The 24,651-nt window shown below is 39.8% G+C and overlaps 1 protein-coding gene across 6 annotated transcripts in view; it reads right to left on the bottom strand.

Annotated features, from left to right (window-relative positions):
• CLIP1 (CAP-Gly domain containing linker protein 1) overlaps positions 1–19,020 on the bottom strand; it is a 74,020-nt gene extending 55,000 nt beyond the window's left edge. For 2 of the 6 annotated variants that reach the window (XM_075516584.1, XM_075516588.1), the window contains exons 1-3: positions 18,891–19,018; positions 5,009–5,204; positions 3,944–4,515 (exon numbers count right to left, since the gene is read on the bottom strand). In XM_075516584.1, the coding sequence (XP_075372699.1) occupies positions 3,944–4,515; positions 5,009–5,102 (666 nt within the window). In that variant the 5' untranslated portion in view covers positions 5,103–5,204; positions 18,891–19,018. Of the gene's footprint in view, positions 1–3,943; positions 4,516–5,008; positions 5,205–7,272; positions 7,376–17,076; positions 17,334–18,890 lie in introns of all 6 variants that reach the window. The other 4 variants (XM_075516585.1, XM_075516586.1, XM_075516587.1 and 1 more) reach the window with 4 other exon arrangements.
• Between the last annotated feature and the right edge of the window lie 5,631 nt (positions 19,021–24,651).

The following is a 24,651-nucleotide window of genomic DNA, read 5'->3' as shown; positions in this document are numbered from 1 at the left end:
AATGCAACTCAGCTGACATATCACATACCTTGAAGCACTGTCTGTCTGGTCTGATGTTAATGAAACTTTTTTATATATATACACAAGGTCTTTTGGAAAAAGATGTTTTCTGCCCCCTGAAAAAGCAAGCCTGCTTGCTTTTGCATCTTTTCATCTTCATGTCAATTGCATGGTCCAGCACGACCTAACATGAGTTACTCTAAGCAAGCCTTCATTTGAGAATATATAGGCAATCACCTCACAACTCTACTTGTTTTTTGCAGTGGAATTTCTTTTCTCTGACAAGCATCTGAATTAGCATCCCAAACATGTAGTTTGTATGTAACCACTATTCTTCCTAATGTTATCTGAATTAAGGAAAGATCCTGTAGGGCACCTGTCATCGTATCCAAATAAATCAGGGTTACATACATTGGAAGCTTTCTTTATTACTAAATCTATATATTTTTTACTAAATCTATATATTTTTTAAAGACATCAGTTCTCCCATAGAAGTTGGGCGGGACTCTACATATGGGACCATGTAGCATTAGGTAATTCTAACTTTAAGTGCACAAAAGACTGGTGAAACAATTAGAGATCAAAGGAATAAGAAAATAAGCTTAAGACATTTTTTCTATCTACACAAAACAATACAGACCATGCTCTACAGCTTTAAACGTCTCTTCAAGATTTCTTTGCACATACAGCCTTTAATCAAACTACCTCATCCCAACACCACTGGCTATAAACATCTGATGCAGTAGTTTGCTGTGACAGAATGCAGAAGCAACTGTGAAGAGTTTACAGCTTCTTTTCACGTAGAGGCGTACTACGAACATATCAGTAGGAACTGAAAAATGTTCCAACAAAGTTTAGCTGTTGGGAAATGTCAGTCTGTCAAGCCTAAAATGCTTTGAACCCAATGTTTCAGGTTCAAGAAACTTCTGGTAAATTTACATTTGTGCAATGCAGAAAAGAAGCAGAGGGGAGATGTGAATTGGTAAATGCATTTCTCTGGCATTTAAACATTTGTCAGAATGGCCCCTTGTTTCTTAATAACCCAGATCAGGCAGAAAAAGCGCTGTATGATTTTGCCTTTTTTGTTGAAGGTATCATCCCAAAGCAGCCAGTTGCCAACAACAACAAACAAAACAAAAAAAATTTAACAGATCAATTCAAGGTAACTCCTATTAAGTACATTTTAAAATCAAAGTTAGAGGAAAAAATTTAACAGATTGAAATACTCCAGAGTAATGCTCCACACCCTAAGATCACACACAAAGATCAACAAAGTTGAGCCACATCTGAAGTCCATTCTAGAATGTAATCTTAGCTGATGAGCTGTGTCTTACCCATCTATGAATTTGCCCTTAAGGACATACTTTTCCAGTTAAGTATTTTAACAAGGCTCCCAAATGAGCTTTTGTCTATCATGAATTCATTGTTCTGCTGAACTGCAATTCTACACTGCTGGAGGCTCACCGTTTTCAAAACGCAATTCGCAGCAGTTGTTTTCCCCATAATATCCATAAGCATCACGGCATTGCTATTACTAAGAACCTTCACAAAGCATTCAATAGCAGTCAGTCCAAACTGCAAGATCTGATGCATGTGGGCAGCATGGCAGCATTTAGTTGCCAGAGTTCTGCAACGGTACAGACAGACTGGAGTGTATCTCAGGCCTGTGATGCTACACTGTCACTTAGAAGGGAAATTCTGTGCTGAGGTGGGACCTACAAATTCCATCAAGCCTCCAATCCTCTTGCATACCATATTACTGAAAAGTTACTGCTGTCGGTATAAATAAAAAACAAATGACATGGAGCAGTCCAGTTGCATTTGTACCTTTGATGGAGATGGAATGGCTAAGCAAGCTACAGTAAGTGACAGGCAGACCTTTCACAACAACCAGTGCTAGCTGTAGGCTCTGAGGACATTTTCCAGCAATTACTCGGTAACAGCTCCATTCCACAGTCCATAGTGCTGGACAGGAGTTCAGTGGCAGAGAAAAAAAAAAGTATTAACATATGAATGGATTATTCAGCCAAGTTTACTATTACTTGCACTAACCTGGCAATTTAAGATATTTACATCTGAATTATTATTAGGCACGACATCAGCAGAGTCTGGGATCTACTACAAAAAATTAGCATGGGACCCAAAAGGGTTAAAAACCAGCAGACAAGAATCCTGTCTATTTAACATTCATATTCCTGTGTGTACACTGTCTTATACTGGCATATAAATTACAGATATGCATCACTGACATGCTGTGCTAGGAATTTTCCCAAAACCTCAAACTACAATTTGATGATTCAACAGGAAGACTTAAGGCAAACTGAGGAAGTAGGGAGGATGAAATACTAAGTTTAATCTGTTCTACTTAACAAACAGAATTTGGGACCTTATTACTATCAAAACTGTGGCACCTAGGATATGCTTCTTCTGTAATTTACACTAATAGGATACAGGAAAGTTAGAGTGATGCCTTCATAGGCATCAGAGAATTTTCCCACCCAAAGACGACATCCCAGAAGATCTCACGAAGAGCGTTGAGAAAAAGGCAAACAAGTGGTTAAAAAAATGAGACTGACTGAAGATGACAGGGCTCTAGCCTCTGACAGAAATAGCTAGGGATAAACGGTAAATCTTTGTTTCCATTGCCACTCCAGGAAAACACATCTCATCCCAACTCTAGCTGTCAGCCAAACCCTGTCCTCATTTCACCTTAGTCTCCTTCACACTTTCTTCAACTTGGCCCTATGTTTTAAGCTCTCTTTACACAGAAAGAGGAGTCAAATTCTTCCTTAAAATAAAATAAAAATATCAATCCACCTTCACTGCAGAATCATTATCTGGTGGGGCAGTACAGGACAAACAATAAAATCCATGGGATTTTTTTTTCTACACAAGGTTCTTATGAAACCAGAAATGCTTTCCATGCCAGGGTATTCCTTCCCGTCCTTGTTTTTACATAATAGAAATTTTAAAAATTACATTGTAAATAAAAAGAGATTGTATCAAAATAACAGTAAGACAATTCTTCAGCTTAATGACACACGCAAGTAATTCAAACCTAAAATCAGATCTCTTTTACAGTGATCGTAGATCTGGTGGACATACAAACATCATTCTGGCTGTATTTGAAGGCTACATACATAGCCTTTGAATAAAGAATACAACATAAACAATGTATCACCAGCTTTCTACTGCCTTTTCAAGGAAAGGCTAGTGTTTCAAGGCAAAGTTTCCCACTTTCTTAGTAGGTGTATGTCAAATCAGTTATCAAAAATGACCCATGCTCTATTACATTGATCCAAACACAAAAGGTATACAACATAATTATTTGAAAAAGAATGTTTAAACTAACAAAACTTAACTCCCTTTTAAAAGAGTGAAATGATACATCAGCAGAAGCATTTATGCTTCTGAATTTAGGAAGGGCAGCCAAGTAACATGGCATGTCACCAACAGAACACGTAATTCCTGGGTGATCAGTGGCATTATGTGACTACTTCTGTTGCTGCCTGTCACTACTCAGGGGAACAATCAATTACTGAACTGTTAGCTTTCTAAAGACAAGGCCCTGAATAGGGCAAAAGAGCTGCATGGAAATCTCACAAGCTCATTTTTTATTTAGCATGACTGTAGTTCTTGAAGTTATGGAAAGATAAGCTACAACTATGTTGTTAAAGACCGAAAGGTTTTTTTAGACAGTGGCAAAACATAATAGATTAAAAATTGCCAAATAACCATTTTATCTTGGTACTGCAAAGATCTTCCTACAGTATGCAAAACTGCATGCGAAGAGCTTGTCTACAGAAGACACTCAATGAAAAGAAAGCTAGAGCATAAATTTACGTTACCTTGACCAAGGAAACAGTAGAAAAGTTTTGAGTATTAGCAGAAGTTACAATTCATCAATCAAAAAGCACACACGGAGGCTGCAGAGGAATCTTACCAGAACTCGATCGCCAATTTTGAGCTCCCTTTCTCCTTTCTTTAGTGATCCAGCTTCAGAAAGATTTGATATAGATTCACTTGCAGTTTTTGAAAGATTGCTAATCTGAGAAGGAGTTGAATGTTCCTTAGCAGCAAGTGGTGAAGTTTTTTGTGGAATTCCTGAAGGGGGAAGTGCAGCAGCAGACGAAGACACCATACTAGCAGCTGATGTGGAAGTTGGTGATGTTGCTCTCGAAGCATGAGCTGTCTGTGTACCGTTGGCTTCATCTTCCGTCAGCACTTTCCTTGTCAATTTTGATGGTCTTGTAAATATTCCTCTCAAGGGTTCACACTGGAAATAGCGAACTCCAGCTACAGAGCCATCATTCTTACCAATTGGTTCATCTAGAACAATCCCTGCCCACTGTCCTGGAGCAAACTGTGTCTCACCGAGGAACTGAATAAACCCAGGTTTATTTCCATTGACCCAAACACGCTCCCCAACTCTGAAGTCATCCACAAACTCTTCATGTGCATCTGCAGTGGTTGTGCTTGAGGTTTTTTCACTAGGAGCTGCTTTTTCTGCTGGAGCTGGAATCAAGCACAATGAGAAAGCAACAGGAATCAAACACACTAATATTCCAGAGAGCATCATAACCTAGTTTCAATGTAACAAGCATTTGGAAAAGCATGATTTCTAAAAGGAAGAACACAATTCCACATTTTCTTACTTATGAAAACACTGTAATCTCTGGAATATAGTAATTCAAAATCTAAGGACAGAGACACTGAATGCATTTAATGTAGGTTTTGGTAAAAATCTTGTAAAGATTATAAGTCTTACCTCAAAAACTACCCGATCGTTTTTATCACTATAAGGTTTTTTCAAGTAAAACTGCTTGATCACATCTGATTAGTAACTTCAGATTTTTTGCATGCTGTACACATCATTTTCATTAGATCAGAAATACAAGCAAAAATACCGTGGTGTAAATAGTAAAAACAGTGTATACTCATAGCTTTCAAGGTACTTTTTGTTAGAAGATAAATGGGGGAAAAGTTAAGATATTTAAATATTCCTTACCAGCTGCAACAGATACAGGTGTTTTCAGCAATGTACTTCCATGCTTGATGGTCTTTGAAGGAGCCTTAAGTCCACTTGGTTTTAACATACTCATCTTTTTGCAATACCAGTATTAATCCTCTTTGTCTGTAGCAACTATCTTTTTCCAAACATGGATAAAATATATTATTTGAGTTTTTCCAACTCTGGAATAAACCTGTATATAAAAATATTAGACACAAACCAAAAAATCAATATTTTAACTCCTGCAGAAGAAATTTCTATATATACACAGTCTGTGTATGAAATGCATGATAAGATGTTTTACAATAGCAACGAGAAGTGTTTCCCAGGACAGCATTTTCAACTCATCTTTTGAAGGCCATTTCCTACTAAAAGACACCAAGTCTGAACCTAAAACATCAAAATAACTCACTTCACTGAATGCTGCTGTATTCATCTTGAGCTTTAAACTAAAAGGCTATTTAAAGAAAGAAAAACAAAGCCCTTAACAGCATTACTAACATTTACACATAGATATAACCACTCTGTACACCCTACTGTTTTCAGTCACATTTTTCAAGTGTTGCAATATCTCAGCAAAAACAACTTGAGACTAGAGAACTAACTGCAAGAGAAATCAAGAGAACCAGGAATTTCAGGATAAAAGGAATAAAGTTTTTAAGAGAGACTGGAACTGAAAAATTAAGATTGATCAACAGAGTTAGATGATGGTAACTAAAAAGTAAACATCCACCTCAGCTGTATGTGATCTTTTAGATCACAAGACACTGGCTCGTAGTCCCCAACACAGTGCCCCAGCTACGCTCCTGTGGAAAGAGGAGGAGGGACTCTTCCCTACGTTGCTAGGATAGATCGCTGCTCTGACTTGGAAGCCAGCTATAAGCTTTTCAGGGAACTATGTCATGAGGGTTTTGCCACAGAAGGCATCTTCTTTTGATTACAAAAGCTTTAGAAAGGCTCTTTCATCTATAATGAAAAAACTATTTTTTTTTTTTCCGTAACGTGAATTCAAGGCCAAACTGTAAGGTGACTGGTCTCCCCACCATCTTCAAAAGCATAAACTGTTCTGCATGAACACAGCTTGGATATTTGCTAGGCTTTATATATAAAGGCACTGACAGAACAGCTATGCCCGCTTACAAAAAAAAAAACAAACAGCACACATCTAAACAAACACCTAAAAAAAAAAAAAAAGGAAACACAGACATGTAGCAATAGACTGTTTGCTCAACTGTTTGCTCAGAACATGACAAACAAGAACTGTAAAGCAGGTCTCGGTCCTGCCGTTTACTCAGCATTCTGGCACGGATCAGTACACATGCACAGGCAGAAAGCTGGCCAATTGCAGGCTTCCCAAAAGCGTTACCAGCAGTGCCCAGGTGCATACCCTGGGCATACAGTGTGTTTAAAGGCAAAACAAACCCTAGTGAAGGAGAGACTGCTACGCTACAGGAAGGAAGACTAAAGAGACAAGCCAACTGTGTCTTTTACCTACCAGTATAAGTTTTACCCTCATGTATTATTAATAGCCAGCACCTGAGTGCTCCTAAAAATCAATTCACTGTGAAAAAAATAAAAAAAGAAAGTATCAGGCACACTGCTTTGTGAACCTAAATAACAAAGTGAAACGTTTCCTCTGCTATTTCGGGATCGGCCATACCAAATTCAAGCCATTTTCTAAGAAGTCTGCAAAAACGTTATACTTTAAAAAGCATTAATTACCACCTTTGGCTGTATGGTGTTCGTCTACAATTTAAGTTATGCTCCACAAAAACTCTGAAGTAGCACTGTGCAGATTGCTGAACATTTTTTCTAGCATTGCCAGAAGTATGTCACCCACCCATCTGCAGAGTTATGACTACTGAAGAGAAAAATGTCTTCATTGTTTTTGCAAGATGTATGCCAGTTTACTATTAATTTTTAAGTGGGAGCTTTCATGTTCATGAACATGAAAGCAGAGTTAGCTTTCTAAAATCAAAGCAGAAGGATAGGCATGAAATATGACTAAGCCATGAAAGAACTGAGAGGCATACAGTTATACAGAAGAACAACTAGAGGATCACATAAGATGTCACTTTGGACACAGCAGGAACACTGGGGTTCCCCCCCTCACCCCCCACTACATACCTGCCCTCCCTGCTAAATCCAAGTCCATCGTATTTCTTCATATTTTGTTTTAGAAATCTTCTAAGAGTGCACTTCACTCTTCCATGCCAAGGACTTGAAAAGCCTTCCTTTTCTCTTATACACACGCTACCTACCTATTCTTCCTCACGCTGCAGGCCCTATTCCCTCCAATGCCAGGATCTCCATGCATGCCTCCATTACTTTCCTCAATCCATCAACATCCATGGAACGGAAAAACTGTACATAATAAAGAAGGATTTGGTACAAATACAGAAATGCAAGAAGCATCAAGGAGAGTTCTTTTTGGTTCACAGTCTTCTCTGTCAGGGCCAAACACAAAATGTATGGAAATTCAACAACCTCATATGGGCCAAAGGCAAGTCCCCCTTAAGAAAGACTGCCTCTTAAAACCAGGAAGCTAGAAGCTGTCTTACAGTATACCACTGTTCTTTTCCATATACTACCTCTTTTTTTGTCCCCAAAGAGCATTCCAGCACCACACAGGTAGTAACCATCTATATTGTGCAAGGATAGGTATATTAAAAGAAAAGAAACACTAAACTACCCCCCAAAATTACATTTTGCCAGTTTCAAATAATTATTTATTAATAGATGTTTAACAAACCTCTGCTCAACAGAAAGTTAGAATGTTCTAATATCGCATTTCTTGGCTCAGGGTACTCATTCATATTTTAATTTTGCTCTCCACAGTCATGGGTTATATATTTGCTGTGTCATTTGCTTTTCTCAATATACAGGCCTTCAGTTAGGCCAGAAGTAACACAATTCCTTGTACCCTGGTTTTAGCGTTACTGAAATTGTAACTTAATTAAAAAATCTGCTAAAATATAGGCAACACATTTTGGTAAACTACTGCCTTATTGCAATAGTGAAAATGCGACTTTCGGTCTTAGAAAGAGATGGGACTTTCATAGGTGCATTTCCTACTAGAATTCATAAAGCGCTGAAAGCACATAAATTTGCATCAAGTGATTTTAAGCATTACATACTCCAGCATTTCCTAACAGGCTCCAGATGTCAGTTACCTCATTTTAGTTCTCATAAGAGAGAGCAGCTAGCTACTTGTCTCAATTTGTTCTCTTTCCTTCCTTGAATCTGTCTCAGCTCTCCTGAAAAAGAATCTTTATAACCAATAGGCAATAACATTAACTGTAAGTTCCTCAAAAGATCGTAGCAGGAACCTAAGGAAATGCCGAGAAAGAGTCTGATAACACGTCCTAAAGTGTTCAGCAAGCCACAAGTTCTCATAAAAAAGAGGTTTTAAACACAAGCTTTACACTTGTGCCATTATTATTGCCATTATTATGCCATTATTATGGGAAATGCCATTATTATGGGAAATACATGATTTCATACAATATGAAAATGTGTTACATTCTCAAATGAATTGCAATTGTTTTGTGTGTTGACTACTAAAAATTTTTAAATGCAGACATGAATCCTTGCATTGGCCCTTTTAGCTGATTAATAATATCCTTATTTTTCTTATTTACCTTTTGCAGGCCTCGAAGTAGTGCATGGATCGAAGTGATCCATGAGCAACAAGTTGAGAACCATTGGTTTAAGAAAATAAATCCTACTAATCTGATAATAGATATGAATTCTGTTGGTAAGTTGAGATTAAAAATAAATAAATAAAATTTAACCACATAACCCTGAATTAAAAAAGCAGAATATTTTTCAACTGTCAAAAAAGGAATTCCTATAATAAAAAGAAAACAGCTGTCCACCGCTGTTTCTTTCAAGACTGTGTTTTCAACAACTACTACTCCAAAAGAACTAAACCACAATTAAATAAGAAAACAGGGAAAGAAGTTAAAGCCTCAGCTCACTCCACTTAAGAACCTTATAGTCACGACAAGAATATAACAGTAACAATAGTTCTTTAAGCTTAGCTGATATCTGACAAGTATGCTGCCACCACCATGCTCTCCTCCCTCAGGACAGGTAGTGCCAACATTAAAAGCAAAATGTTTCATCTGATAAAACATTTGAAATGATGACTTGACAATTTAAGGATGAAACATTTGCTAACATCACCACTTGCGACTACCATGGAACAGATGCAGTGTTTCCATGGAGAAAAGCAAGTTGTCTGTCCATTTGGTATGGAAACAAAGAGGACATTCTCGAAGAGAGCAGCATAATGTTTGAATTGACTCAAAACAGACTGCATAATCTCTGTCTTCTGCATGCAGACACATTGCAGTCTGTGCAGTATACTTTGAGGCTAGAACACTACTCTCGTGGTTTATTTGTATAATAAAGTGAAACTTATTTTAACTGATGATCATCTGCTATCGGTCATGCACGAGTTCTTCAAAACATTTTGAATTAAAAAGATTAATATTAAACTTAGTTAACACCATTAAGAGACTACACACTGGTGGAAAATGCCTTTCAATGCCAACACATTTCTAAGCTCAAAAAAAGAGATCACTTCAATTTGTTAATTCTGCTAAGCATACCAGTGTTTTGCAAAATACATATAAACATTAAGACTAACAGACACAGAGTAAATATTCCAAAAGGACTGTTTAGAATAGATAATTCTGCTGAAAATCTCACAGGGATCTGTAACCAGAGAAGATCATATGCAATCCCTGTGGCAGTCAACTAGCAGGTACCTAGAAGACAAATTCTGACCATACCATGAAGAAAATGTAACACGCACAAAATAAATCAGAAAATCCCTTCCATAGAAAAGTGATATGGAAAATGTATTTCAAAGACCACCACAGTCCAGTAACTTCACTTTCCTGAGAGAAAAACAAACTCACCCCATGAAGCACAACGTTTGAAATAACAGCCTGAACAGCATTTCTTAAATATGTTTCATACTCTTGATGATCATAACACTACTGCCAGGCTTTCAGAAGCTCATGAATCATTCCTCAAATATCCTGACAATGGTTTAGAAAAAGGAACTTGGAATTTTGAACCTGGAAAGTTTTCTCTTCTGGTCCATGAGTTACTCCAAGAGCTCAGACCCTGCACAGTTACAAATGCTTACAACTAAAATTACTGCAATCTTAAAACTTTAAAGCATATAAGCATCTTCTGTATGATTCAGATCTAATTCTTAATACAGCTCTAAAAGTTGTACTTGTGGTCTCCTGGGCTGGTATTACATTTCTGTAAAAAGTGAGTATATGTATTTCCAAAAGCACTTAAAATAATGCTTTTAGTGGAATTTACAGGTTTTTGAAATTAATACACAATTTAAAAATACAACCACATTTCAGCTTTGAACAAAATTAATGCCATCGCATTGCACTGCTATTTGCCTCTTGCTACCTCTTAGAATATTTCTCTCTGTACAAGAATGTGCCAGATCACAGAGAACAACTTCTGGAAGGTTCAGATAGGAATGAGATTAATTCATCCACAGCAGGTCTGCAAACTGACCAGACTGGGACATACCCACCAACATTCTTACTGAAACAATGCTGGATGAGGTAGACATAGCAGAGGGATAAACTGCAGAAAGCAGATAGCCTCACACACCCTCCCTAGTAGCATTTCCTATTGCCACCATCTTGTTTTGTTTCTAAGGAGGAACACAAGTATAGTCCCCCACTACCACATATTACGCAGCCAGATTTCTGTCCTGTTTTGGAAAACTGCAATGTCAGCACACCCACAGCGTGAGAGATGAGCCACTTCTTGGAACAGGAGTCTTCCTGATCATGATGCCTCCTCTGGCACGTTCTGGGTCTATTGGAGATACTTCACATTGGGCAACCAAAAAGACTGAATCACCATTTTGCAAGCGTTGGATTACATTTACAATGAAATAATTCCACAGCACACGATATCCATTGTAGATGTCACACTAAGCTTCAAAGTCAGTTCTGTAACAATTACAATTAGTTAAACCAAAAAGATGGATTTGGAAGCCCTCATGCATTAACTTTTCAGAAATTCTCTTGTAATGATGCAGCACAGGTCATATTCCTAGCCATTTACTACTGTGCTGGTTTTGGCTGGGATAGAGTTAATTTTTTCCATTGTAGCTGGTACGGGGCTGTGTTTTGGATTTGTGCTGGAAACAGTGTTGATAACACAGGGATGCTTTCGTTCCTGGTGAGCAGTGCTTACACAGAGTCAAGGCCTTTTCTGCTCCTCACCCCACCCCACCAGCGAGGGGGCTGGGGGTGCACAAGGAGTTGGGAGGGGACACGGCTGGGACCGGGACAGCTGACCCCAATGACCAAAGGGCTATCCCACACCACATGGCCTCATGCTCAGCACATACAGCTGGGGAAGAAGAAGGAAGGGGGGGATGTTCGGAGTGATGGCGTTTGTCTTCCCGAGTCACCGTTACACGTGATGGAGCCCTGCTGTCCTGGAGATGGCTGAACACCTGCCTGCCCATGGGAAGTAGCGAATGAATTCCTTGTTTTGCTTTGCTTGCGTGTGTGGCTTTTGCTTTCCCTATTAAACTGTCTTTATCTCAACCCATGAGTTTTCTCACTTTTACTCTTCTGATTCTCTCCCCCATCCCACTGGGGGGGAGTGAGCGAGCGGCTGGGTGGGGCTGAGTTGCCAGCTGGGGTTACATCACAAAAACTACTTAAATACAAACATTTTGGAGCTATGAATTCACATCAAGGTCTTTTTGCATTTAGCCACTGAAGCCAATTACTGAAATGGTAAGTGAACCTCTCTCTGAACCTAATGCTCATGACTTAGTGCAAATCCAGCATGTTTTGTCAGCTCCAAAGCATTTATTGAATGAGTAGCAAGTTCAGACTGAAACAAGCCAGAAAGCACTGTAGGCATTTGATAACAAAGCAAGTCACAAACAGCAAATTATTATGGTACTGATGTAACATCCCCTGTAGTAGTCACTGTTAAACCAAATTGATTATCTGAATGTTGCTCAAGAATTTAACTATACTGTTCAGTGATTAGACTGTGGGATTACAGAGGCATCTTCAGGTATCATTTAAGCTGAAATGAACAGAATTTAAGAAAGAATTTATATATAAAACAGAATTAAGAATTTAAGATTTCAATAGAATAAGGGTTGGCATTTGGGAGTCTACATTTGATTACTCATTCAACACATTGCAATTAGAAGAAAGGAAGCATTTAAAAACACAACTTCAGTTTTATTTTGTCTCCCAGAAACCATGGATTTTGATGTCAATTATTCAAGTAATATGATGATCTGAATATATTCTTCAGGTACATCACTAACATAAGAAAAGACACCAAAATAATATGCATCATTTAATTCAATGTTTATCATGCTAAGTGCCATCAGATCATATTTATTTGGCTTACTAGATGCTCTGCTTACTGCCAGCATCAAAATATATGGGCTGGTATATGCCTATCAAACCAGTGTTTTGTACCTCACTTTTAAAGGTAGAAAAAATTCTGCATTTAAAACTCAGCTGATCAGGTGGAAAAAAATAAAAGGAATCCAGACCTTTCTCTCAGATCTGTTGTTTGCAGACACCGGTATAGGAAATAATAATGTAATAAGAAAATAAGCAAGAACATCCCCTAGTTTATATAGGATCATTCTTCTTATGACATTCTACTTCAGCTCATTCCAGCTCAATCCAATATAACCATCATATGAATTCTAGAGGTATACCCTTCACAAAGGCAAACACTCATCCTACATGAACCACAAAGCTTCAGTTTCTCATACCATGTTCTTAACATAAATATGAATTTTGTAAGGGACAGATTCTTGAAGAAGTGCATCTCTATTTTAACTAGGCATAAGTATTAGATTAACAGAATGAAAGCAATCCTTTGCTCTTCTGAAGTGCCTTCAAAGTTACTACGAGGATTACTCCAGGAAATTACTGTTGCATGCAAGTTTTAGTATGCCTTTAGTCTAACTGAAAATACAGTTTACTTTTGCTATCATAAAAAACCAAAACCAAAAGCTTGTAATAAGTTGGGAAGTATGCCCACCGGTATGACACAGCTCTTTTGACAGTGTCATTGATTTGATGAACATAACTTGAAACAAAAAGTGGCTGACAAATTACTCAAACTGAATCATATTTACATGATCATTAGCAGAGGTCCTGAAAAATCTTTCAACTCTATTTTAGAGGGCATTTGTTTAGATAAACATTACTTAGTTTGAAGCAACTAGTATGTTCAGTGAAACAAAGACACCCAGAGGATATTCAAAACAGTCCCCACACCGTAATGCAAACACTATGCCTTGTCATCACTCATCCCACTATCAAGCACCATCACAGCACAGTATAAGGACATCCCCATAAATAGCTACTGGTTGTCTGTAATTTCAAAGAGTGAATCTCTCTTTCCTTAAGAACTCAGAAGACACTCATACTTTCCTGCACACTTAGAAGGACTGGGGAAGAATAAACTTTGTTGTTTGGGAACCAACCCAAACACCCCACAATGCTGTCCCTCATTAAGGACATGGCTAATCCAGAGCTCAACCAGCAGCTTTAGATTTGTTTCTTAACTGAGATAAATAGCTGTATTTCTGTATCATGGAGATGACTTGAACTGTTTTCCATGCGAGTTGACAGATCCATAGCATATTCCGGACCAAAGACTTTTAGATTATGTTGCAACATCAGGGCTTTTATGGCAGCCAGGCCTGCATACAAATCTCTATTTCTCCTTTGCTTTTGAACCTGTCAGGTAATTTCAACTAAGTAAAATAAAAGGCAGGAGATTTCTAAGAACAAATATTATATTCTTACAAGTTTCACAGAAGCAGGCCAACCAGTAAGAGGGAGACTTGTGTCCAAATAGTCTTGAGTTTCTCCCAATGACTTTAGATCAGACCAACTAATTTCTGAAGCAAAATGGAAAAACTAAAGTATTGCCATTCAATAAATACACTTGGTAGCAGCAGATTATCAGTACATTTGGAGATAATATAAAATTGGAATATAATATAGTTAGAAAGGCAACCATTACCAGACACAAATCCACTGAAAATTAGAGTGTTTCAGTGACATTGCTAAGTTGGTAAATAAGATACATGGCTGTTTTTCTACCCAGGAAAGTGCAGGATATTAACTGAAAACTGGATAAATGGGATTCTCTCTGCATATGCTTGGGAAAGGGAAAAGGCAGGGTAAATTCCTATAACTAAGAAACTGTACTAAGAAGAAGATGAATCAGATCAAAGATAGTAAGAGGCTTAGGACCTCAAACCATCAGTCAGATATTACAGCAATGTTATGAGACAGATAATTCATTAAGCTTCTGCTCTGCTTATAGATTTTAATTCTGCATCAAGGACATTTTAAGTCACCTCACCTTACCATTCTATAACTTGCTATGCTCATTCAGATTCCTAAATGCCTTGAGATTCTCACTAAAAAAAATACCATTGAAACACAAAGATTTAGACTACTGAATATGAAGCACAAATAAGAGAGGGTGTCTGTAACAGTAAAAAATTATTTTGGGCTAGCAATATTGTGAGTATTTTTCTCCCAATCTATGTTGCTATTTCTAAACACCGTCTGTTCAATTTTTTAAAAATATTCCCATCTTTAATTAATAAGGAAGAGCTGATAACTGTTGAAAAGCTTAAAAAAAAAATCACAGAAAATATGATGCAAACTCTAACACTTCAAGTTGCCACTGTACACATGCATTATAAAAATGTCACTGCTACAGTCTATTAAAAGATCAGAAAGCACATGATCCTCCTGAGCACACATCATTCTCTACAGAATGAGTCAAGGATTGAGAGGTAGAGAGAGTTTTCATCCCAGAAAGTAAATAATTGCCACCTCTTCTGGTAAGCCCACTATCAATACTTACTACTTTTCCAAGGAAATTCTTGCCTTTGCCAAAAGCCCTCCATTTTGATAACAAGAAGAGTAATTTGTTTGACTGTCCGCAATGCCTTCTTCTGATGATAAGACAGTTCAACCATCTCCGTAAGTGCATTCAGTCCACAATATCAATTATGATTTTGGGATAGCAGAGCATCAAGTTTAAGTTATTGGGGATCTAAAGTTTAAATGAAAGTTTGAGAAGGAGAATATCATCTCCTGTCAGCCTCAAAACCAAATGCATATAAACAAAGACACAGGGCTTCTCCCTAATACAATTACTACTGAAGCAGCTGAAACAAAGATGCTGCTTTTTATAGTAAGAATTTAATTTTGATAGACTTGAATGAAACTGTAACTGTTTTACACTTTTTGAAAATATAAAGTCAGCAATCCCTTTTTAGCTCTCCATGTTCTTAGCCTTCTAAATTAGCACCATGACTGCTATACGACTGGCATATAATAAAGTAGAAGAACAAATACAGAACTTAATAAATGTTGCTGTGATTAAATGGATGCCGCTGCCACGCAGAGAAGCAGAATGAGAATGTCAGATAAGCAAACTCTATCAAATACCGAGTTTCTCTCTTTGCCTTGCAATTTCCCCTCAAAATAAGCTAAAAATATAGACAGTAAGATTATAAAGATCAGGAAAACTGAGCAGCTTTTAATGGTGTTTCTCCTTGAAACAGTAGAGTGAAGACATGTCTTATAAATTAAAAGAATGTATGGTACTATTCACACAAGAGTATTCTGTCTGAGTTTGCACAAACAATTGATGAGACATTTCAGGTGGAAAACAGTTAGGCGGGTGCTAAAGTAGAAACTTGTACAGTCCATTCTTAGATACAACTTCTAAATTCTTCCCAGCCTTCGGAGACCAGGAGCTAGATACCAGATTCGTGGGTATTTCTAAGGGTCAGTTGTACCACTCTAAGTCATGCAAGTGCAACATCACTCTGCAAAAATAAATGCATGTAGAGGACAGACACCTGGACAAGCACAGACATATTAGTAGATGTTTGAAATCATCAGGAACCATGCTGCTGACAGAGCTGGCTTCAGTTCTGCTGGTCAAGAAGAACGAAATGGTTGCTCCAGCAGAAAGTGGCATCTAGCTGAGGGCAGCTGAGATTACAGCTAATGCAGTATATAATTGCCTTTCATTAAATAACAAAACACCATCCATCTGAGGCATTTCTAAACATGCCAGTCCAATAAGGATTCCAGTGCGTTACTTTTTATACATGCCAGCAGAGCCAGTAGTCCCTAAGGAGTGCCAAAAGATTAAACAAGAGCCGCATTCATTCATGGTCATCACGTTCAAACATTAGAAAACTTGCATTCAACATACAGAGTTAACATTTGATCTGAACGTTTTAGAGAGAGAAAGAAAAGCAGTTTTGAAAAATCATACTGGCGAGACAGATCACTCTGTTGCTTTTGAAGGAAGATCTATTTTGAAATATTCTCAGTCACTCCCAAGAAAAACTTTAACAGGGCTAAAAGGATAAAGGGAGGAACACTAAAGGAATTATCCAATCTGCCCAAGCTAAGTAAATAAAGGCTATCCTGGATATTCACATTCAGAAGATAATAAACAGATAGAGCCTACAGCTCAGACAGGAAATCTACAGGAGCTCTAAAAAGTCACAGCAATCAGCCATACAGCACTGTTCCTTCCTACACTATAATCACATGAGGAAAGAGGTTGTTTATTTCCTACAGTATACCTCCGTGATGAGGATACAAGACAGCTGTTTTTCTGCCCCTCACTAGAAAGTCGAGATCTTCTCTTTAAAAGAAATCACACAAATTATATAAAACTAATTTTTTTTGCCAAATAAAATCTCCCTCTTGATCCCTAAAGAGACGGACGTTTGAGGTCACATTTCCAAGCTTTTCGGCTTCAGCCAACACATCCCTCTCCCTTGAATACACACAAAGCTTTGGTGTGCTTTAGCACAGACAGAAAATCCTCTAGCATGTATAAGCACTGGACAGGAAGAGAACCCTGAAATCTCACAATTTTAAACCAAGAACTAATAATCCTCTGCACGTTTTTCAGTCATTCTACATTCAGTATGTAAATGAAGAAGTTTTGTCAGTTACCTGAACAGTTATACAGTCCTTAGACTAAGATATGCTGCTGGTAAGGGGCGGAGGAGTTAGTTTTCCTCCACAGTATCTAATTTGCTATCTTGTTACATGTTGTAGCAGGTGCACACAGACACACACTTAAGAAAAATCACTCTCTGACATTGCTGGTTTCAGAATTATATGCATGTTTCTGTTCTTTAAATAAAATTCTTCGCAAAGCAGCAGGCATAAAGGCATTTCCTCTTTTGTACCTGTTTTCTTTCTTCTTCCTACATATTAGTACAGATATCACATGTTTTAAAATCTTTCTGCTCAAAGATCTCAAAGCAACCTGTGAACTTCCATAAAACCCTACCCATTCAGCACACTGGGTTAAGGAGGTGAAGGGGTGGGGAGGAAAGAGTCTTCATTTCACAGTCATATTTTTAATCATGAATATATACAGTCACAGACTAAATTATCTTCCCCATGCTATGTTTTGGAAGAGATTTTTTTGTGGTGTTTGCTTTTGGTTGTTTGGGTTTGGGTTTTTTTTTTTTTATTATTTAAAACACATACACAAAGATGTTATAATGAAAGGGAAAACTAACTCCTGATTTTAATGCAGCAGGAGCCACATCAACATGTGAGTAACAGCAACAATTACCTTGTGCCCTGTGACAGCTGAGGCACAGAAAAGAGAACGCTGAATCGCCTTAGGTAGCAGCACTAGGGATATAGCGGAAAGCAGGAGGGGCCTAGAGCACAGCCTTTGCCTGGGGATCCCACAGGTCTAACGCTGGCTATCAACATGGCAGTAAACTCTGGCTGAGCCACCCGGAACGATGGGGCAAAATATAAGCAGCTCACCTGCAAATCAGTAGCTTTGAAAACAACACAGGCATAGGGAGCAGACATAAAAACAACAAAAAAAGCCAAGGTAAATTATAAGCCAAGTCATTAATAGGTAAAATATCAGTATATAAGCGTGGGATGCTGAGAATTACAGGTCACCATTTACCATGAAATACTCAGACTCCTTCCCCCTCGAATCACCCACTCAAGCCACCAATAACTAAGCACAGCGCTTCATCTTCTATAAGACTCGAGCAGAGAGTGCGTTCAAGACCCTCATGGCCCTACCTGCTCCTCATGAACCACGAAGACACCCAAGGGCTCTGCGCGGTGGGAGACGAGACCGGGGAGGCCCCAGCCCACCCGGGATGCTGCGCCCCGCACCCCGCCGCCTCCGAGTTTACCGAGTGCAGCCGCCCGGGAGCGCGGCGGGCAGCCAGCCCCGTCCAAGCGGGGCACGACGGCAGCGGGAGAAGGGGGGGAAGCCACACAAGAGCGGAATGAGCCCGGAAAGCCCGACCACACGGCTCGGGAACCAGCCAAACCGGCTGCTGTCACCGCGGCCCTGGCAGGCCGGCGGGGAAGCGCAGGCACGTGCGGCGGAGGCTAACAGCTCCCCGGGGGGGTGGAAGCCCGCCCCGGCTCCCGGGGCCTCGCCCCACCCAGCCCAGCATCGCCCCTCCGGCGCTGCCCACCGCCCTACGCCCCACTCAGGGACCCTCAGCGTAAGAGCCCCGCAGCCGCCCCCGCCGCCCCCTGTCTCCTCACAGCGCCTCACCGCCGGCCGCGCCGCCCCCGCGCTGCCTCGCTTCCTCACCGCCCGCCTCCTCCGCCCCGCAGCCCGGCGCGGGCCCGAGCGCGGGCACAGCGCGGCGCCCGCTGAGGCGCCCGGATGGGCAGCGGAGGCCCCAAGGCGGGAGACGGCCGGCAGCTCCCCCCACCCTCAGACGGCGCCGTCGCCCTCCTCGCGCGGGCCCCAACGGCGGCCTCACCGCTGCCGCCTTCGGCTCCGCGCCGCCGCCTTCCCCGGCCGCCGGGAGCGCCGGGCGCAGCTCCTGCCGCCACCGCCTCCTCCCCCTCTGCAGCGGCGGCGGCGCCTCCCCGGCTCGCAGGGGGCGGGGCGGGCGGACAACGTCTGCGCCCGGCCGGGCCCGCGGCACCGCGAGGCGGAGACTGCAGCAGCGGCAGCCGCGCCTCCCTCCGCGCCCCTTCCTCGCTCTCGCTCCCGCTCCCCCGCGTTCTCTCCTGGCCCCCTCCTCGCCTGCTTTTCCCTTTGTCTCCCCCTGCTTTGTTCGCCCCGGGGCAGCCCGCGGGGGTGCCCGCCGCTGCCGGGCTGAGGGGAAAGGAGCGGCTCTCCTCGGCTCTAGGTCTAAGCCTGCCTTCCCGGGCGGCCCGCAGCCAGCCGCCGCGGGGAGGGCAGGCCCCGGGGGAGCCGCCCGTCCCGGCAGCCTGCGGGGAGGCGATGGAGCGCGGACTTGGCTGGGTGCGGAGGGTCGTCCTCATCCCCACAGCGGGGAGGGGGCCCGAGCGGCGGTAGCGCTGACTCCGGGGGGAATGCGCTGCGGCAGCAGGCAGGCGTGAATGGGGGGGGAAAGGGTGGGGAGAAGAGACAGGGCGGTATGAAGCACGTAGCTCTTAAAGGATGAATAACTTTTACTGTCTGCTTCTTTTCTCCATTTTCCTTTTGTCGTGATGCCCAGAAATTTATCACTCCTTCTCTATCTCTCTAAAGTACTGAATATTTTAGTTTTCATTGTGTTTGTGAAGCAATACATTGGAACCTGGCGTTATCCCATTGCTGAAGTTTAAACAGCTGTAGCAGTAGCTCCAACACCATCATCAGCAATTTAATACCAGTTTTCAAGGCTGAATCAAACAGCTCTGCTTCACTTCTTTACCTCTTATAAACAGGCAACAGAGCCCAGCCAGAGCTGCTGAATTCATCACAAAGCGAACCTCAGTCTGCAGTCTCATAGATCATTTAGTTTCTGCATGATGCTATTCGAACAAAAGGGTGATGAGAAAGCAGTTCCATTGCTGGAGACCGATTGCAATTTGTGTTTCATTTTGGCTTCATTCTTTGGCATTAATCCAGCTTGGTAAAGCACAAAATGGTGTGACGCAGTCCCCCAAATAATAGGTTTCAACTAGATCAGCATTTAGCAATGTTTGTTAGAATTTCACTTCCTAAACGTTGAATAGAATTTCTTGCCATGGCCATTAGATGTTGAAACAGATACTTGAATCCATGTACAGCCACCCTTCTTTCTCCCTGCAAAATCTGATAAAAGTTTTGCTGAATAAGGACTTCAGGATTTAAATACTAGATTGTATTTAGAAGCGCAGAGCCAGCAAAGGATTGCTTAAAACAAAAAATTGACCCTGCGGCCCCTGGCTATGGAAATAATCCTTAACACAAAAATTGCAAATTAGGGTAAAAACTAGAGAGTCAGACTAACTTTACAGAACATTTGCCCAAAATACCTGTTGGCTTGAGAGCTAAGGTTGTGAACCTTTGTGCTCATTCCTGGTATCATAGATTTGCGTTTTCTGTATTGATCTGATGCTAATATAGAATGTTTTTTCCTCGAAGTGTATCATTTTCCTTCATTAATTTGATTTTTTGTCTCACGGTTAATTTGTTACCATGTAGGCAGATGTCAAGAGTATACAGTTCAATGCACAACATTAAAAGTTTTTGTAAGCAATATTAGACTGACAGATCTAGTACAGAGCACAGCAACCAGAAGTCGGCTTACTCTTGAAGACAGAAACTAAGAGTTGCAGCTTTGCGCTGTTCTTGTAGAACTTGTAATAAAATGCAAGCAGTAAATAACAGTGGTGAAATAACAGACGAAATATGGTTCAAATCTGTAAGTAGCTTTCCTTACTCCCTTGCAAGGCTAAGCTAAAAAATGTCCTGTTACTAAAGCAAGAATTGAGAACGATGTCGCATAGATCAAAAGCTTCTACCTATAAAGTGAATGTGCCATTGGTTTTTCATGTAATTTCCTAGTGAACAGAATCATAGCTTCAAGATCAAGGTAATCTTGCAGGAAACAAGGGAGTTCATTATCCATCATTCAGCCAGTACCAACCTTTGTACCATGAAAACGTAGCTTTACAGCAACTGTAACTTAAGTTCATCCCAATTAGAAATGGTTGACTTAGCTTCTGTGTACCAGTCTATACTTAGATGGAGATACGTGCAGACTGTGATAACAATAATATCTAGTATGTTCACATCCAATGTGTAGCAATCATTATAAAAAAAGATGCTGGTACTATAAATCACGGTACTGTAAAGGACTAAATATGATTGAAAGCCAGAACGTCTGATTCCAGTACTGGTGTCCCTCTTTTCTGAACTGCATGCTCGGATCAGTCAACATATATAGACATTTCATAACTCTACAAAAACAGGAATTGCTGGATGCTCTAGGGAAATTCGGGATGCTGACATAACTACTGGCATCCTGGCCACAAGTATAAGGCCCACTGTAGAATTAAAATGGTTCTCTTCAATAATGTGGGAACACCAGTTGAAATTGTTTCTACCCTTTTTCAGATTTGTGAAGGGTCCAAAATTATTGAAGCTTTCAGAATAGCTAAAATGTTGTTCTTTAAGAACTGCATTTAAGGATATCCTGACTTAGGAGATCCATTTTTATGTTCAAGGGGACATATCCATGCAAGTATGAAGAATTTGAGTACAGGATTTTTTTTTTCCTCTGAATGATGTCTTCAATATATACATTTGGCAATTCCTATACAGAACTGATGGTCACACCTGCTTCAGAAAAAGCAACTAATTGCCTTTTTTTTTTTTTTTTAAATCACAGAAACTTGCAGTATTATTTTCTGTAGTTGTTTCTGGTTTTGCAAAAACACAACAGGATTCTCCCCTCCCCTTTTAACCTGAGTGGTACATTTTGCTCATCTGTTTACAGCTATACTGATCCTAAAGAGATTTAACGTCCTGAAGCCTCATGCTTACTCTTACTATTTTTGGCTTTAAATTTATGTCACTAAAACTGGCAGCCTTTGATAGGATACGCTAGATGAAAAACTGCCCTTTTTAGCCTCAATTATCATGTATGCAACAGTACCAGAAAAAATACTGCAGACTTGCTAGTTACTGTCACAGCTTAGTGGATTGAAAGGCTGCAAGAAGTCTTTCCATTCTTAATGTAATTCCTGTTCTCCTTCCCTAGGTCAGCTGTAGTACCCAGCAGCAGCCCAAAAAAGCTCTGCAAGTCCATGTTCTTTGTTGGTGTGCTACACAAGACAAACTTTCATCCAACTTTACATTATTTGTTCTACCCCCATGGGTAAAACAACAGAGAACAGTATTTAAACAGACAGTATTTAAAGAATCCTTTCTGCATGCTTGTTTAAACAAGGTACTGAATTTAACAATAATGTTCATCTTGATTATTTCATTTCACAGATAACTGAGAAACCAGTCTATTAAAAAAGATGGACTATGCAAATCATTCTACCACTGACACAAATACTAACAAAAGCTGAGTTCTCACCTACAGGGAGGCAAAGCAGGTTTTCTGTTCCTATGGAGAGTGCTGAGTTCTACAGAAAAGATAAATAAATTTTTATTCAGTCATTCGATGACAGCTAAATATCCGTTGCAAAACATCTTATGTCAAATCTTTGTTACTTGTAGTTAACTAAAGTTTAGGAAGTGTTCAACTGTCACACGTTAATTACCATGTTATTAAATCCATCCTGTTTGTACGCTTCTCCAAGGATCGAGACCAATTCCTACCCCTGACTCATCCCCTCCCACCCCCCAAATGTAACTATGACTCTACAACATATTCTTAGGAACAGCATCAATCTTCAATAGCATTTACTTACCAGAGGCAATACAGCCGTGTTACAAAATGTAGGTACTACCAAGTTCCATGGCAACTACCAATGCATTTGGAACACTTTAATTATATTTGAGCTTTTTCCTCCTCTTCGTTTTTTTTTGCCCCAGTGATCCTGCCTTACAGAGTTTGCAGTAAAAATAATTCTTAGCAGCTAACATGCCTTTCAGGTGTTTTCTAGAACCTCAGCTATTTCTTTTCATGACATTTTAAGCACTGTGAATTAGGTTATAAAAATGTAAGTTAGAAATTCAAATCTTTTGAAGAGACAACTAGCCATCTGACTGATACCCTAAATATTTTGCACAGATTGGATATTTTTAGATGTGCATAAGCATTTTTAAATACTTTTACTGTTCCAAATGCTGTAAACAAATATGAGTACTATGCCAACAGGAATCTGTGGGAAAATTTGAGTGATGCCTGCTCACACTATACCCACCTCATTACAAATTTTATTACTCATTCATTTTAGTAAGCTCTAATCTAGGTTATTATGCCACACCCATCACCATGGGAATGTGACTTAAAAGTACCAGAAATGCTTTGCTGTTTAGCTTTTCCTCAGACCTTGTGGTGTGATCTGATTGCAGTTTCAATATACAAAACCCATTTGAGTAGTTACACCTGACAGATTCAAGAAATAAAATGATTACAAGCATCTTCAGTGCAGCAACAATATATAGCACTTCGCAGGAAAAGTGAAGTATAGATCAATAGCTAGGAGATCAAGATTAATTCATTCCTAACCATGAGAGAAAAAGCAAGGATAACTTCCCATCCCTAATTAACTGTATGTCTTACAGCAGAGGTAAATACAAGTAAGAGTTTTACTCATTGGTTCTGCTCAATCTTTTCAGAGGATTATCCATACTGACCACCACCTCCATAGAAAGGACAATTTAAGGACAAAAGATAAGACTGAAAAGAATAATTTAAAAAATACCTCTGATTGCCCAGTAATTTGTATGATTACACTTACTTCAAATCAATCAGTAAAAGTTAAAACCAAAAATTATACAGTTCCTGCCACAGGCTGTCCACTTTTCTGAGATCAAAACATATACATTACAAAAGTCTTATTTTAAGAAAAAAGAAGTATTACAGGAACTTTTATTAGTTTTCTTTACAATTTGAAAGGCAAAAGAATAACATTAAAATATTCTATTCCTAGCTATGTTTTGCTTTACCAGGTAAGTAATGACATTTTAAGCTAACGGGATAAGTTTTTTGTTTTAATATACAGGTTATGCAGATCATTCATGAAAAAGGGTTTGGATTTTGGCAGCCTCAGACTTTAAACTAAACATCTACAGATGTTTAAGATGGATAGCGTAAGAAAAAAAGGAATAAGAGTTCTCAAAATATGGTATAAGGTGGTCTAAGTCTAATAGTTCATGCTCTAATTCATAACAGGATTCAGGGATAGCCTCTAAATGCCATATGCAGACAGCCCAAATGCCAGGCAAGGCCTGGTAACCCAAAGCTTTCCACTGACTAGCTCCAAGCAGCTCCCGGCTCAGCATTTTCTTAGTCCCCTGCTAGCAGTCTACTGAAGTGCCTACTTTTGCCTAGCAGTAACCAACTCATCATACAGAAGGAAACATTCATACCACCTATTTATTACTTATATTGATTTCATTAGAAAAGAATGAGGACTGGTATCAAATGATACTTGACTTACCCCCAAAAACATAGTCAAGACCGATAGGGATAATACCAGGACTAAGAGGAGCAAGTCTAAACATCTGCTAAGTTTTGCAAAAGAAGCACAAAAGCAATGTAAAAAATAATTCTGAACACACAGACAACTCAGTATTTACAAAAGCCTAGAGTATTTTGTTATGTTAAAAAACAAGATTGT

This window comes from Mycteria americana, chromosome 13, assembly GCF_035582795.1.
Source record: "Mycteria americana isolate JAX WOST 10 ecotype Jacksonville Zoo and Gardens chromosome 13, USCA_MyAme_1.0, whole genome shotgun sequence".
NCBI classification, from domain to species: Eukaryota; Metazoa; Chordata; class Aves; order Ciconiiformes; family Ciconiidae; genus Mycteria; species Mycteria americana.
The sequence above is the reverse complement of the archived record's forward strand: the minus strand, read 5'-3'. Positions and strand labels throughout refer to the sequence as shown.